This window comes from Talpa occidentalis, unplaced genomic scaffold (assembly GCF_014898055.3).
Source record: "Talpa occidentalis isolate TD23 unplaced genomic scaffold, MPIMG_talOcc4v2.1 talOcc4.3, whole genome shotgun sequence".
Lineage (NCBI taxonomy): Eukaryota > Metazoa > Chordata > Mammalia > Eulipotyphla > Talpidae > Talpa > Talpa occidentalis.
The window spans coordinates 144,311,505-144,327,594 of NW_023603184.1; the positions used below are offsets into that span (position 1 = coordinate 144,311,505).

A 16,090-nucleotide genomic window follows, 5' to 3' on the forward strand; every position below is an offset into this window, starting at 1 on the left:
TTTTACATTGTTGAGAGTTCCAGTTCTACATTTTTGTTGATATATGTTCAGTCTTTTTATTTGTAGCCATTCTGGTGGTGTCTATGTATGGGATTTTAATTTGCATTTCTTACACATTAATAATGTTGGGCAGCTTGTTTGCCATCTGTACATCTTTGGTTGAAGTGTCTGTTTAAATTTTCTGCCCATTCTTTAAACAAAAGGTTGTTTTAAATCACTGGCATTTTTAAGTTCTTTCAAGTTTGTGTAGATTTTGCAAATATTTTTATCAGTTGGTGACTTGCCTTTTCATTTTCTTTTAAGGTTTTTGAAGAACAAACAGTCTTTAATGTTGATGTAATTCATTTTTTTTTTCTTTATAGTTCTCTACACTTTTTGTGTCATTTGAGTTGTTCGTCATTTTATTTCTTCTTTGGTTTTTCTGACAAAGTATCTCTGAGTGTCATGTTTAGCTATAAAAGAGCGTAGGAGGCAACTGTGGAGTTATGTCTGCCTTGTATTTTGTTATACTTTAATAACAGATTATTTATGATCTAGCACTTTTTGTTCATGATGGTTGTTTGTTAAATCTGTTAAGGATCCATGAAATTGCTGTTCACCGAATTCCTCTGTTTTATGGGGTGAGGAAATTGAGGTTCATAAAGGTTATGTGACTTCACTTTTAATGACTTACAGTTTATGGATATTCCAAGACCCAAAAAGAAAAGAAAAAAATCCCAGTGACAGTGAATCTTACTTCATTCTTTGTTTCTGTATGAGGTACCGCTGCTAATTTTACTGCATACAGTAACTTATTAAAATAAATTTAGTGCCTTCATTTGTTGCTTCTTCATTTCTCATTGTATCAAATATCCTCATTGAAAGCAGTGTGTTACTTAAGTAGGAGAGCTTTCACAATTTTGGTTAAAATTTCATCGAGTAAAGATGTTGAATTTAACACTTGTATTTTTAAATTTTTTCCAAAGGTCTGTAAACAGATTTGGCTAGGATTGTTTGATGATAGATCTTCAGCAATTCCAGACTTCAGGGATCCACAAAAAGTGAAAGAGTTCCTACAAGAGAAATATGAAAAGAAAAGATGGTGAGTGAATAGTTTGCATTTAAGCTAAGGCTCCCCTGAATCATATTAATTATGGGTAAGATTAGTGTGACATAGGAAGGAAAGATATGGATAGGAGGAGGGAGGGTAGGTGGACCCTGAGCTTTTCACTAGATTGTTTTTCAAAATCCTTTTCTTGGCTCATCTGTGCCTGCCTAGCAGCTGCCTGGGTTTCATACTCAGGCCTCCTGCTGTTTTTTTTGAAAGTTAAGAATCCTTCCTTTTATTCCTTACCTTCTCCAACCTGTTTGTTTCTTTAGACATTTTAGTCCTATGAAGTCTTCTTTCTTAAAATCTTTGTCATTTTGCAAGTGTCCACTCAACTCTTTCTGTATACTGGGCACTGTGCTCGTGCTGCTGTCTGGTCCATTCACTTCATTGTATGTGACACTAAGCCTTTGCTTAAATATCCCTCACTCCCCACCTAACATCATTTCACTACCTGGTTAAGAAGGGATTATTTATATTCCCATAACTAAATCCACCTTAAAACAGATTGGACATATGGCTTATATGCCCTTTAAAATAGAGCAGGGAGTGTATCCTGAGAGCTAATATTCAGCTACTTTTGACTTCATTTTTAGCTATATGAACACTGAGTCAATTTACTAAAGCTCATTAATGATGAATTCTTGGTTGTGTTTTTTTTTTTTTAAATCAGTATTTAGTAACATGTCTTTCCTTTCTGGAAAGGTTAAGAAGATGAAGGAGACAGTCACAAGTAGGGGGATCAGATATGAGGACATAAATGGCTTCTTGTTTCCCTGAGGAGCTGCATTTTAATCCAGAGAATGATGGAGTCCAGGGTCTGTCTTGGTCCTGAGAGAATACTTGCTGTGGTTTCTGGATGAGATATCTTTACCTTCACTTAGTAGACACATTAGAAAGAAGTAGCTCTGATTTATATGTTCTATGAATTTTGTGTCCCTACTGTTCTCTAGCGGAGACTACTTTTTGCTAGGCAGGTGTGGCCAGGGCAGTCTTCAGTGACACTGGACACATTAGATGTGAGTATGGATTAAAAAGAAACCAGAAAAATTTTAGCTCAGGAAAGAAGAAAATTTTAGGTGAGCTGATAATGAAAACTTGGTGGCACATGATTCTCTTGAAATGTAGAATGATCCTTACACCATGCTAGTTCTTTATTTCTTAGATTGTCCATCTTTTAGTTAACACCTTTCTCTTTGTATAGCCCTAGCCTAATTTTTTATTTCCCCAACAGCTGTTACCATTTCAGAAAGTTAGTTTGAATAGAACTTAGTGAGGATTTCTGGTAAATTTTACAATCTTTAGCTAGCAAGAGAAAAATAAAGAGTTGATATTAAAACCTTAGGAATTCCCCCTGCATTTATAATAATTAATAATAAATATTCTTTCAAGCTATAACCCTAATAACGGTAAACCTCTATTTTGTAGAATACTGTAAGAAACAGGACAGTAATACTGAGTAATGCAAACACAAGCTTTAATTGGTACATGGGGCGAGGGATTGACTAACATTCAGGAGCTTCAGAGCATGTGCATTTTAAACCTATCCTTCTGCATACCTGTGACATGTAACTGGGGATTAATGTATTGGGTTTTAATGTGGCATAAGCACTGTCCAAATTCAGTCTCCCTAAAAATCCTCACTGAATTGAGAAAGTGAAAAGAAATTATTCTTTCAACCAGTTTTCATATTCACTTATTGTGTTATACAAACTTAGTTTTATTTTTGGTCAGACAAGTCTTTTGAACCAAGTACTACTATTTGATTTTATCCTTTGGTAAGATTTGGTTGGACTCAAAATTTATCATTGGTGATATGCATAATTATGGGAAAGCTTAAATTCCTGTACTCAATTTCAAATCCCATCAATTCTTTATTTGCTGGAAAAAGCAGTTTTATTGTTTGTGATTATTATATGATTTGATAATAGCTAACACCTAACACAGCTAACACTTGTGGTCCAGGAACTTTTCTAAGTAATTTGTGACTGTTAGCTCACCTATACCTTGCAGCAATCATATTTTCATTTTATTGATTAAAAAAGTCAGGGCTTCAAAGAGTTGAAATCTAGGTTCTACAACAATCAAATGGTAGAGCTGGCATTTGAATCCCATTACTGGAGGTAGATGCCCTTGACCACTCTCTTTTCCTACTTGATTTGTGCAGTGTGAGGAGGAGGGTAAGGTGTAGTAGGGTAGGACAAAACCCAGGTACAGGGCCCTGGAGATGAACATTAGCAATATTTGGACATTAATGTCTTACTGGCTCTGCTTCTTTTTCATTCTCCTGTGAGTCCTGTATTTACACTACTAGGACGAAGCCTGAAAGACCTAGAAAGTCTTAGGGACATTTTTCATGTTATAAGAGTATCTATGTAGGGTTATACAAATTTTAGCATAATCTTTTGAAGTATTTTTCTCCTGATAGGTGTTTGGTTTATTTTGCCCAGTTTTTTGAAAATAAAAGAGTGCTATCATACAATGAAATCAGAGATGTATGGTAAAATTAAAAAAAAAAAAATAGATATCACTGTGGAGCTGTTTTTGAATCTGACTATCCAGTCTGTCATATTAAAACTTCAGGTGAAAAGTAAGCAATCTGATTCAACTCCCTGTCAGCCACTAGGAAAGACCACTCACCGAGTTCTCTCCTTATCAATGACTAGGAAGGAAGGTCATGTGCTAATTGTTGCAGAAGACCCCATACTTCAGCTTTCTTCCTAAAGATTCCTATAAACCAATCTGAAAGTTTCAAACAAGTGACATAAGTTTAGCTAGACCACTGCCTCGCTTGGTCCTTTAAATTTTCCGTATGTCCTGGTGCTGGTAGAATGCAGCTTGGACTTCCCTGATTGTGGAGAAGAATCAGTACTTCAATTCTTGATTGGATGCCTTTTGATTATAAAAAAATTAATAAAAATAGGTAGAGTGCTATGGCAATATGCATCTACATGTATCTCTGTGCTTACCCAGTCCTAAGGGTGAGTTTCTCAGGCAGTGGTCCTTCTGAGGTACTGAGCATACCTATTTATGTGTTTTAATAGATAGTAACAAAATATGTGAAATTTACACTCAGATTAAATGCTAATGATATTTTAATTTGCATTTTTATTACATCACAAGTGTTTTCATTTGTCTCTGTTAATTCTGTCCATTTTAAAATTGGGTTGTTGGACTTATGGATTTATAAGAGGCTTTGATATTTTATCTATTAGCTGTAATATAGTGGATTTTTTCCCTTCTGCTGTGTTACCAAATGTTACGTTCTTATGGTACTTTAGTATTTCAGAATTACAGCATTAACTGTAGATTCTTTGTTAGCAATTCTTACATGATATTTATTATCTTAGGGAAATTAAGTAAATAATTGAAACAAATTCTGTGGTTAGTCTAACACCCTTTTTCTGACTATTTCAGTTGAATGTTACCTTAAACTACATTTAAAGTAACGATCAATTCTAAGATGCATTTGAAAATAAGATTAACCTTATACAAAACTGGAATTAAATTTATCATTTTTGGTTATGTATCCCATATGTATTTTCTTAGTTAACTGCCTATTCAACTTTTCGTGTACTTTAGGTATGTCCCACCAGAACAAGCCAAAGTGGTGGCATCAGTTCATGCATCTATTTCAGGGTCCTCTGCCAGTAGCACAAGCAGCACACCTGAGGTCAAACCACTGAAATCTCTGTTAGGAGATTCAGCACCAGCATTGCACTTAAATAAGGGCACACCTAGTCAAGTGAGTAATTTTTAAGTTTTTTCAATGGCTTCTACTTGAAGAGGATTAAATATCATGAATTTAAAAATTCATTAAGACAATAGCATAACCTTGTTTCCTAATAGCATCATATTCTAATGATTTGTATTATCTTAAAAATATTGTTGGTTAAGTGGTTGGAAATGTATATATTTTTATTCCTCTTAATGCTTTTATGAGTTTCTTTGAATTCTGTATAGCTTTGTAAAGGTATACAGAAACATTGCTATAGCTCTCTATCATATAACATACAGTTATCAATATATGAATCTATGTTGACTGTCAGAGTTACAGAAGCATAGTCACAAAGGTGTGCTTTCACAGGAAAAGATTTCTCAAGCAGTGGTTTTCCCTCATGCCTGATTGTGAAGTATGTTTGTTATTGAAACAGAGGTGACTTTGCATTGCATAATTTATTCTAAAAAACTGAATAAACTAAAGTCTTCATAAGTTGTCACCTAAAGTTTATACTTCATTACTCATTCACAATTGAGACATGAAATGTCTTTTATCCATGTGGCATTGGAGTATGCGTTCTACACAAGATTAGTTCTGAGGCATGGTACTGTTGATAATTGAATTAAAACCCACCCTTTTTAATAATGCATAGTAGAGCATTTGGATAAGTTGTGTTTTCAAAAGATCTGAGTGAGAAAGAGAAGGTTAAGTCAGTATATTGTAACTTTCTATATAAAGGATGTGTTTAATGACAACCTTATCATTGCTGTCTTAGCAGTAAGACCATCTTGTATCATGAGTTGCAACAAATATGTCATTACATGTCTTTGGTTTTGAGACCGTACTTAAAGTTGAGAGATAATTTGGGAATAGATATTGAACATCTGTTCAAAAAAGCATTAAAGTACTTAAAACTACAAATAAAACATAAGTTTTAAACAATATTTTAAGCTTGAAGTGGTGGGAATAGTGTTATAAAAAATTAGCAGAACTGACTGGAAACTCTTTGTAGTTAATTTATGATTTTATAGTCCCCTGTTGTAGGTCGGTCTCAAGGACCACCACAGGAAAAGAAGCAGTTTGACCTTTTAAGTGATCTTGGCTCTGACATCTTTGCTGCTCCACCTCCTCAGTCAACAGCTACGGCCAATTTTGCTAACTTTGCACATTTCAACAGTCATGCAGGTAAGTCACCTCGCTTCCCCCCTTCCCCCAACATCAGCTTCAACCAGTGATGTGTATAATGGCTATAATCCATTTTTTAGTAAACTTAATTTTTATCTATAAACATGTTCTGTTCAAAGTCTTTGTAATAGGTGATCATGTAACCCTAATGCTTTTCAATCACAAAAGAGATTATATCAGATATTGGAATAAAGACTTTTTCAGAGAAAATGGGAAAAGACTTTTAAATATTTTATCCTTTTTTAATGGAAAATTGCAAATATTCATAAGTGACCGGATAATATGAAATTCATGTACATATCACTGATGGGTTTCACAAAAGGTTTACAAATTAGTTATTAGATATGTCTCTTAATCTGTAGCTTCTTCCTTTTTTCTCCTCTGTAATTTACTTGTTGAAGTTACTAGGTTATTTGTCCTGTACAGTTTTCAGCAGTCTGAATCTGATTGCACTACTGTGGTGTCATTTAATAGCTGCCTTTCCTCTATTTTCTCTTAATTGACTGTTGCACTTACAAACTTGGGGAAGGGGCAAGCCTCTTAGGATTTAATAAGCACAGAGTATCAATCTGATTTTGTAGCGTTAGCTGTTGATGCTGAATGCCTCAATCCATTATGCAAAATGGTGATACTCTATATCATTCCTTCATTTGTCAGCCAAAATGCTTTAAAAAACTGGTTTTCCAGTAATATAATTATTAAAGTTGGAATGCATGATTCTGATCAATCAGATATCAGCATAATGAGTTGATTCTGTAGCATTTTCTAGTGGTGATCTCATTTTACTTTAGTATTAGAAACTCATAGATTTAAGCATTTTGTGTACCTCAAATTTGTAGTCAGTAGTCTTTATTGATGCTAACATTCTTCCATCTTTAGAGTAAGAACATTCTCAATTTGACCCTGAAGAGATATCATTCCTTATTTTATTCACAGATTTAATGTGTTAGAAGAGTTTAATGCACCTCACCTGAAGTTAGAAGTTACGGAGTTTTGTTAATGAATATACAAACAAACCTTTCAGAGTTACAAATTATTGTGTAGAATCTATTTTGAATGCCTGTAAGCATTGATATGTATGTGATAGAAAGTTTGTTCATTTGCATCTGTGATAGAATAAGCATCAACCCAAATATTAATATTTAAAAATAATTGTTGAAGTATAGATGTAATCATTTGCGCCTCTCCCAATTGTAATGATAACAGTCTGTTGGAAAATGAAGCAGCATAATGTAGTGAAAAGAAATGAACTCTGGAGTCAGAACAACCTGAGTTCAACTGCTGACCAGGTTCCTTGTTTTCTGTATAACCTTGGGCAAGTGGTGAGGTTCAAATGAGATGGTGAATGTAAGAGGTTGAGTGTATAGAAGTTACAGTAAATATTGTTTTTCCTTTTTCACCCTTTTATTCTTGCTTTCACATGTATGCACTTATATGTACACATAAGTACATATGTTACGTACACAGGTATGGGTATACATATGGAGTCATATCTGTAGACTTTATCCTTTTTTTTCTTGAATCTTAACTGAGGTTCACCAGATGGCTTAGATACATATCTTAATAGCTCGTTAATTTTTTGTGTTAGTACAGTTGTTTCTTTATGCTTCCTTGTACTTTTTTTAGAAGGTGTGATGTAAACAATCTAAAAGCATATACTGTATTTATATAAGAAGTATTATGTAGAATCTATTTCGAATGCCAGTAAGCATTGATATATGTCATAGAAAGTTTGTCCTTCTGCATTTGTGAGTGATAGACTAAGCATCAAACCAGATGTACAAAATTAAGAATTGATTTGGTCATTTCGTAGCAGTTTTTTATTTTTGATAGTTTGCAACTTTATATTTTTGCATATATGTGTAGGGGTACATGGGGTATTAACTGAAAGTTGCTATTTCTTTGTCACTAATTTCCATAAGTTTAATTATAATAAAATTTTCAAATTGTCTAAAACATATATTTTATGACATAGCAAACAGTGTTTACAGAATTGATTTCCTGTTCATATGAATTTATTCAGCCTTGTGAAATTGTGACACTATATTTTTTTTCTCTTCCTTTCAATTTGAACTGGCTTATAACTTCATAGTAAAGGTACAAAGTATATCATTTATATATACATGCATCCATATTGAGAAATAGCTATTTGAGATAGTTTTTTAAAAGTCTAGAAAAGCTGCTCTTTGACCACATGTCTTTCTAGCAAGCATTAAAGGGGCTTTTGTTTCAAATATCAGTAAAAGCATATTCTAAGGATATGTTGAAGAAGGAAATTATGGTGTAATTTTTGTATGTATGTTTGTGTGTGTGTTTGCTTTAAAATGGTTCCTAGGATGATGATAATCTCTAATTTTAGGCAAGATTATACTGAGAAGGGAAAGAAAATTAGGAAACTTAAATTGGTAGGTTTTCCTTATCCTGCATTAGCTAAGCAGTAAAATTCCAGAAAACTTGACTTTTCCCTTCATGCTCCAGGTAGGAAGTAAGTCAGTTCCCCCTTGACCAATCAGTAGCCCCAGCTGTTTGGTCTCATCTCTTGCTTTTGAATGTTAACAAAAAGAGTACCTGGAAGAATCAAGGAATATATTCAATAGAATGAGCCTTCTGTAATTTATGAATATATTTTGCATTGATCTCAATTTAAGGTTTACAGAAATATAATTTGAAATGATGAATTCCAATAAATCAGAATCAAATATTTCAAATATTTGTAAGTTTTGTAAACTTTGTAAAATTCACTCTTACATATTTTCATGCTTTAGATGTACACGATGTGTTTTTATCTGTAAATGCAATTTATGAGTATTCACAGGTCAGGAAATTAATTTAACATGTTTCTGTGTAGCCATGTTAGCCAAAAATAGTTTGGCTATTCACTGTAACTACACAGACTAATTTATACTTTGATTGCATTCATACGTTCAGTGATTTCCTTAACGTGTTTTTTTGAAAATAATATGTATTATTTATTGTAGAAAATGTAAAGAAAAAAAAGAAAGCTATAATTTTATCAAAGATTGATAGGAGATAGGGGTTCTTAACTATTTTGTTTTTTTCCAGTGTGATAGAAATGGTAAGATAGTTGAGTCTGTGAGGAAATAGTTACCAATAATGAAGATTAGGTAAGACTGCCCAGGAAATAGTTGTCTTACAGCTTAAAGTTCTTTTTTGTGAATCACTACTTAAATCACTTTTTTGTTTTGTTTAATTCCAGTAGAACAAAGTATATGTGTATATTGCAAGAAGAGGTTAATAAAAGTATTTTCCTTTCCAATTATAGAGTTACCATCTTCTGCATTTTACCTTGGTTTAGTTTTTAGGTGTAAACCAATGTCAGAAAGTCATTGATGACTCAATTCTTGCCCGGAAGTTCTTTCTCTGTCTCATTAATGTTAGGTGAAAATTTTCTCCTGAACAGATTGATGGAGTGAATGGAACCTTTAATAGCAAATTTAGATATGCCAATCTGGTTAGCATTGTTTTGTAGGGAAATGTTCTTTTGTAGATAGGTTAATCACTTAAAAGCTGGAAATGTTTCTCCTTTATCTGAACATCCAGCTGAGATGATTTTTTTTTATTTGTGGATGTGTCTGTTTGGTTCGTTATTGTGTTCAGGAAAAGTAATCTACAGAAACACGCATATAGTCAGAAATATAATCTACTTACAGAACGTGGCGGTAGTTTTGTTTGGTAGTGCACACATCACAAAAACTACCAACTGTAAGTTATAACTGATTTTTTTGGTCACACTTTACACAGTAAGTCTTCTTTTAACATTATCAGTAGGGTCTTGGAAATCTTTACTGCAAGTGAAACAACAAATAATGGAACCAATTTTACCATAGGCTAATTGATAAACAGTTTAACCAACCCCCATAATGTCAGAAAATCCTGGTAGAACTTTCACTTCCCTGAAATTTGACTTCCAATAGCCCGCTGTTGTCCAGAGCTTTACCAGTTATATATAAGCAGTTAATTAACATGTATTTTATAGGTTATATATATCACATTCTGGATTGTTACAATAAACTAGAGAAATGAAAATTAGGAAAATCATAAGGAAGTAAGTACATTTGCAGAATGGTACTGTGTGTGTTGATACTGTAAGTCTACATCATCTGTAAGTCGGCCTGCACAGGTCATATCCACATTGTTCAAAGGTCAGCTCTAACGAAGAGTTAAGTTTTTATGGCATATTTTCTGGTCACGGAAGCATTACCAAATTTCTATTTCGAGACCTAAAACACTATTCACCAGTAATTTGTTAAATGATTAGTTTATTCTTTTCCTTATTTGAGTTTTCAAGGGTTGCTGGAGCCTCTCCTGGCAACTCGGGGTGAAAGGTGGCAGCTAACCCTGGATTGGGGGCCGTTCTATCTCAGGTGACGCGTCTCTCATACACAGTCACTCTCATTCAGCCTGGGACAGTTTAGATGCACTTACCAATCTAACCTACACATCTTTGCGATAATGAGAGGAAAGTGGAGTGCCCTGCAAAAGTCAGGGAAAACATGCAAGCTTTCACAGACCACACACATTGTAGACATTTCTGTAACCAGTTGTTGCAGACAAGGAATAGATTAAGTGTCTGCAAATAAGAACTGGTAGAAGTATCACTAATTCCTCTTTGGCAAGAATGTGTAGGCATTTCATTAATGTTTAGTTTGGTGTTCTGTTTGGAAATCTATTAGCTTGATAAGATAGACTTGCCTAATTGTTTTGAAATGTTTCTTTCCCTATAGATGTTTGAAACATACAAGGCATTTATTTTTCTCTCCCTAGCATGTTCTAGATCTAAGTTAAGTGCTATATACATTATGATTATATACTATATACTCATACACATTTGAAGTTATAAATGATAAAACTATGGACCTAATTCTGATTTGTACAAGGGCAAATGTGTTCCATTTCTTGTTCTCAAATGTACAACTGCATTGCTTAAAAAAACTTAGAAACTTGCCTTTTCTAAAATAGCCCACTCAAAATGTGAGAATTCCCTGTATCATATTGTCAATTTGTTTGATTTATAGTTGAGCTGTTTCTATAGTCTATATTTGGTCTTAAACAAGTATATTTTGTCTTTTAAAAGAGTTTTCTTCATCTTGGGTTAGTATTTCAAAGTCTTAGACATACTGCAGAACCAGTGGATTTGCAATAAAGATCATCTAGTGAATCCTTTTGTTTTGCTAGTGAGAAAATTGGTAGAGCCAGAACAATTAAGGGAGTTGTCCAGTGCTGTACAGTTACTTAGGTTAGGATGGAACTCTGAGTCAGATTTCAGATTCCCTTTTCATGGAACAAGTGTACTACTTTACTGGTGTTCTCAAGCAATACTAAATGGTAATAACCGTTTAAACTTATGTCTATTTATTGTTCATATTCCTATAGACACTTTTTATAAAATATTTTTAAAGAAATTTTAAATTCATCTATTTTTTTTCATTATAGGAAAGCAAAATTTCAGCCTATGAAGAAGTGAAATTTTATTATATTAGGTAAAAGAAGGACAAAAGATTGCACTGTATTTGGAAAATACACTTACTTTGTTTCAATCGAGCAGTAAGCAGGCTTTTTAATTTAGGTGCTTCTGTGTAGTGTTTGAGAGATAGGACAAACATGTTTTTAAAAGTTTTTCAAGAACAAAGTATGAGCAGTGTTGTGTGTGATAGTATATCCTGCATTTCAGAAATGCTAGACATGAGAACTCAAGGGAGGTGGAACAGTCTCTAGTAAGATGAAGTCCACTTTAGGTGTATTTCTTCCGTATTGTTAGACCCTTTCAGACATGCCAAACGGTAATTACATAAAATACTATATATTTTCCTGATTCTCTTCCTTAGAAAAATGTTTGTTACTTTGGTAATGGAAAAATTTATTTGCTTATGTAACTTCTTTGGGGTAGAATACATACTCATTGCAAAAGCTTGGTAAAACCAGATTATACAAACAAGAAAATGTTACCTAGGTGAAATTGTACTGCAGGTTAATTAAAGTATGTATTTTCTATGTACATATACTATGTCTAGTGGCTTTATATGAAAATGTATCTTGAATTTATTAACCTGTTCATATTATTTTGTCATATACATTTTTGCATAGGCCTCAGCATTACATGATTTTAAAATGGCTGCAGTATTTCCATTATATGATGTTCTATAATATATTTAACGCAACTGGTCATTTGGGGTTTCTAATGTTTTCATTATTACAAAAGATAACATTGTCTACCTATTAGAGTTTAGCCATACTCATTCATTTGCAAGATTGTATTTTATAAAAACTTCCTAGAAGTAGGGTTGCCTGCAAAAGATTTAAAGTAACTTTTACTGTGTTGATGATACTTACCCTTGCTCCATCTTTTTAGACATGCTTTGTTTAACTCATCACTGATCAGTTCCCTTTTCACTTTATCTTCTATAAAATTCTTACCCAGCATCTGTTTCCACCTTTAAAAAATTATTAAGTTTAGGGAAACCTAGAATTTTGCTCTTAGATGATGACCAGTTGGGAATCACCAGTTGGTCTTTTCCAGTGAGTATGAGGTGCAATTATAAGCTTTACTAGTTTTCATTATTTCTTAAAATTTAATACATGCTCCACAATGGTAGGCTTCTAATACAGTGTGAATATCTTCTTTGTATTTGGTTATATCCTTTTAAATTTTCTTTATTTTATGCCATATTTGTAAACTCCAAATAAACTAGTAGGAATATTAATGTAATTAAGCCACCTTTATATCAGTATTTTAGGTTCACTTGTTACTCATTACCATTTTGCATCTGAATTTTTCAGAACACATTCTGTATCCTACATCACTGTCTGTTCTACTGTAATTCATGTATTTAGTGCTCTTAACTCAGTTTCCTTTAATAGTCATGTTATTATTTCTAAGTTACTCAGAGGGTATTGTATATAAATTTGGCGTTGTACAAAGCATTTTTGGAAAGTTCTGAATACCCTTTACTAAATGGCATGTAATTTGGATAAACACTGGCAGGATTTAAAATCTGATTTCTTAATGGATCCTCTTTAAAGTAAGTCATGAGATAATAGAAACTTTTCATAATAGCTTAAATTCATTTGTCATAGTTTTCATTTATAGTTTCACATTCATTAACATTTATTGTTCCTTACCATTTACAGCTCAGAATTCTGCAAATGCAGATTTTGCAAACTTTGATGCATTTGGACAGTCTAGTGGCTCGAGTAATTTTGGAGGTTTCCCCACAGCAAGTCACCCTCCTTTTCAGCCCCAAACTACAGGTAGAGCTTCTCCAGCATTACACTTAAATGTTTACTTTTAATAAAACAAGATTAATTAGATGTAGTTTTGAAACATTACTTTAAACTTAAATTCTTTAATTATCTGATTTTTTAAAAGTTTATCTTACAAAGCTCTGGGGAAACCTGACATTTTTGTTTTTTTTCTTCTGTATTTGTTTGTCTGAACTCCTTGATATGTTGTCTAATTCACAACACCTACTCCTTTTCCTGCACATGAAACTTTCTTAAATTTTCTATATATAGAAGAATTAAATTACTAAATTTTATTTAGGTTCACAGAATACATTAATTTAGGTTCTGAACGAATGAAGCCATCTGATTGCTTTCATTGAACTAAAAAATATAAGTAGTTTTTAGAACAACAGGCCTAAGAAAATGTTATTAATCAAGAGTATATTATTTAGCAATTAAACTTAGAAGTAGTTTTCTGTGCAGAAATTGTTCTTCAAATATTGAATACTCCTCCCCACACACTGTTGTCTTCAGAAACTCATTGCACCTTTGTTTAGCGCTTTGTCTGATTACTTGTTTTTCAACTTTTAATTCTGTGTATTAGCTCAAAGCCTTTTCTTTCAATTTTTTTTCTTTAAATTTCATCATTTATATAATTTCTGCTGTCCAGCATTTAGAATGCTTTCATCTAGCTGCAGTTTTGGTGAACTTACTTCAGCTTTTCCTCTCCAGGCCACCAACAGTAAGTTCTATTGTCAAGTAGGCATCTTTTACTAATTTGTATGTTTTATGCTATCTTTCTTGGTATTTTCACTTAGAAAATGCTAACCATCTTTTAATAATAGCTCTTAATAAATTTTCATGTTTCCTCTCCACTATTACTAAATTCAGGCTTAGAGAACACAGTATACAATAAGTACTTGATTTAATTATTGAGGTTTTTTTTATTTGAAATAAATTCCTTCATACAAATTTTGAAAGCTTAGTATGTTCTAAGCTACTTGCTCATCAGCTACTTGTAATAGATCACAGTCCTTTAAACACAAACATATTGTGCTTAACTTTAATTGAAAAGAAAGATTTTAAATTCTTGAAAGGATTTTTATTGTATATATTTGCTTTAGAATGTCTAAACTGATGAAAGTTGTTTGTGGATTTTAGTTGGGGTGTATACAGTCTGTTCTAAAAATACTTGTGTGCAGTCTCCTTAATATGTAGACACATGTATATCCTATTTGGATTGCTGAAACTAATGTTTAGGAGTAGAGTCACTATCAAATGTAGGATCAAAAGCATAGAATGAAATACACTGGCTTTAGTCTTTTGGTAGTATTTTAGGGAAGTCTGTAGAATACAGAACAGACTATATTAGGAAGATATACACCACAGTGACCATTGGTTAAATGTATTCTATAAAGTAAAAAAAAAAAAAAAAGCTATAATATTTAAATTATATATTGTGTACTATAATTTTTATTCCTTGAACTAGTAAGTACAAAGCTCAAACACCACATTTTAAGAAATTCTGCATCAAAATAGTACGTTTTAAATTTCGATTTTAAGGTTGTGTCAACAAAGTCTCCATTGCAGCTACAAATGCTTCTGTGTAAGATATTTTGCTTCTTGCTTGCAGAGTTTGTTTAGAGAGAAATCATGAAAGGTCTTAGTATATAACTGGAATGTTCTATGAAGTAAACCGTCTCAAACCAGGTGGCATGGAGTTGTTCACCTGTGAATTGAATTTTTCACTCTTGGATAGGTAATTACCCATAGAAACTTAAAATTACCGATAGCTTTAAGCTTTAAAATTAAGCTTTATGTTGTCAGAGCCTTTGAATATCTGTTTGAGAATTATAAAAAGTCATATGTAAATAATTAAAGCTAGTGCCATATGCCAGTTGTTAATTTTAGGAGTGCAGGATTTGTTTATAGGATGCTTAATTTAGGAAGAAATTATAAAATCTATCAGTATATTGGGAAAAGTCTAGAAATTTCAGGTGTTCTATTTATTCTGTTACAGGTGGAAATGCTGGATCAGTAAATGCTAATTTTGCTCATTTTGATAACTTCCCCAAATCCTCCAGTGCTGATTTTGGAACCTTCAGTACTACCCAGAGTCATCAAACAACATCAACTGTTAGTAAAGTTGCAATGAATAAAGCTGGTCTACAGACTACAGATAAATATGCGGCACTTGCCAATTTAGACAATATCTTCAGTGCTGGGCAAGGTATCACCTTTAAACAAAACAAATGCAAATTCATTTATTAAATAGTTCTCTAAAGTTGATTGTATTCATTAAATCTGAGGATATTATGCTTAGTTGTGTGGAAAATTTGTTTGTATACTAAATATCCATGTCTAGTTGGTAGATTTTGAATCTGAAGGCATAGAAACAAACTTGTAAACTTATAGTTTAAAAAAAAATTGGCAGATTTAATTTTGTATTAGAAAGTATGCTTTACTGTCCTAAGGCCATAAAGGGCCAAGAACTCCTACTAATAGCTAGCGCTAATAGGAGGGTTATTTGGTGGTTTCTACATTATATTCATTTGGAACTATTTTCTATTAACAATTTGGGTGTTTTTTTTTTTTTATCCTTTTAAAGCCTATGACTTTTACAATATATATTTATAACTAGTTTTGATGTTAAGGCCAATATTTTGCCTCTCAGTGCATTGTGTCATTGGAATAGTAAGAGTCTGCTGTCAGACTGAATTCTGTGACTTTATCTGTGGACCTGCTTTCTTATCTCCAAAATGTGGGTGGTAATGGCATTGGAATCATGACTTTGTATTACTGTGTTACTGGATGGAAGGCATTTACAACAGTCCCTGGAACATAGTAAATACATG

The 16,090-nt window shown here is 32.8% G+C and overlaps 1 protein-coding gene across 5 annotated transcripts in view; it reads left to right on the plus strand.

Moving 5' to 3' along the window:
- Positions 1-16,090, plus strand: part of AGFG1 (ArfGAP with FG repeats 1) — a 72,656-nt gene that overhangs the window by 40,433 nt on the left and 16,133 nt on the right. For 2 of the 5 annotated variants that reach the window (XM_037524165.2, XM_037524166.2), the window contains exons 3-8: positions 966-1,081; positions 4,670-4,832; positions 5,840-5,993; positions 13,143-13,262; positions 13,906-13,977; positions 15,256-15,465. In XM_037524165.2, the coding sequence (XP_037380062.1) occupies positions 966-1,081; positions 4,670-4,832; positions 5,840-5,993; positions 13,143-13,262; positions 13,906-13,977; positions 15,256-15,465 (835 nt within the window). The remainder of the gene's footprint in view (positions 1-965; positions 1,082-4,669; positions 4,833-5,839; positions 5,994-13,142; positions 13,263-13,905; positions 13,978-15,255; positions 15,466-16,090) is intronic. The other 3 variants (XM_037524167.1, XM_037524168.2, XM_037524169.2) reach the window with 2 other exon arrangements.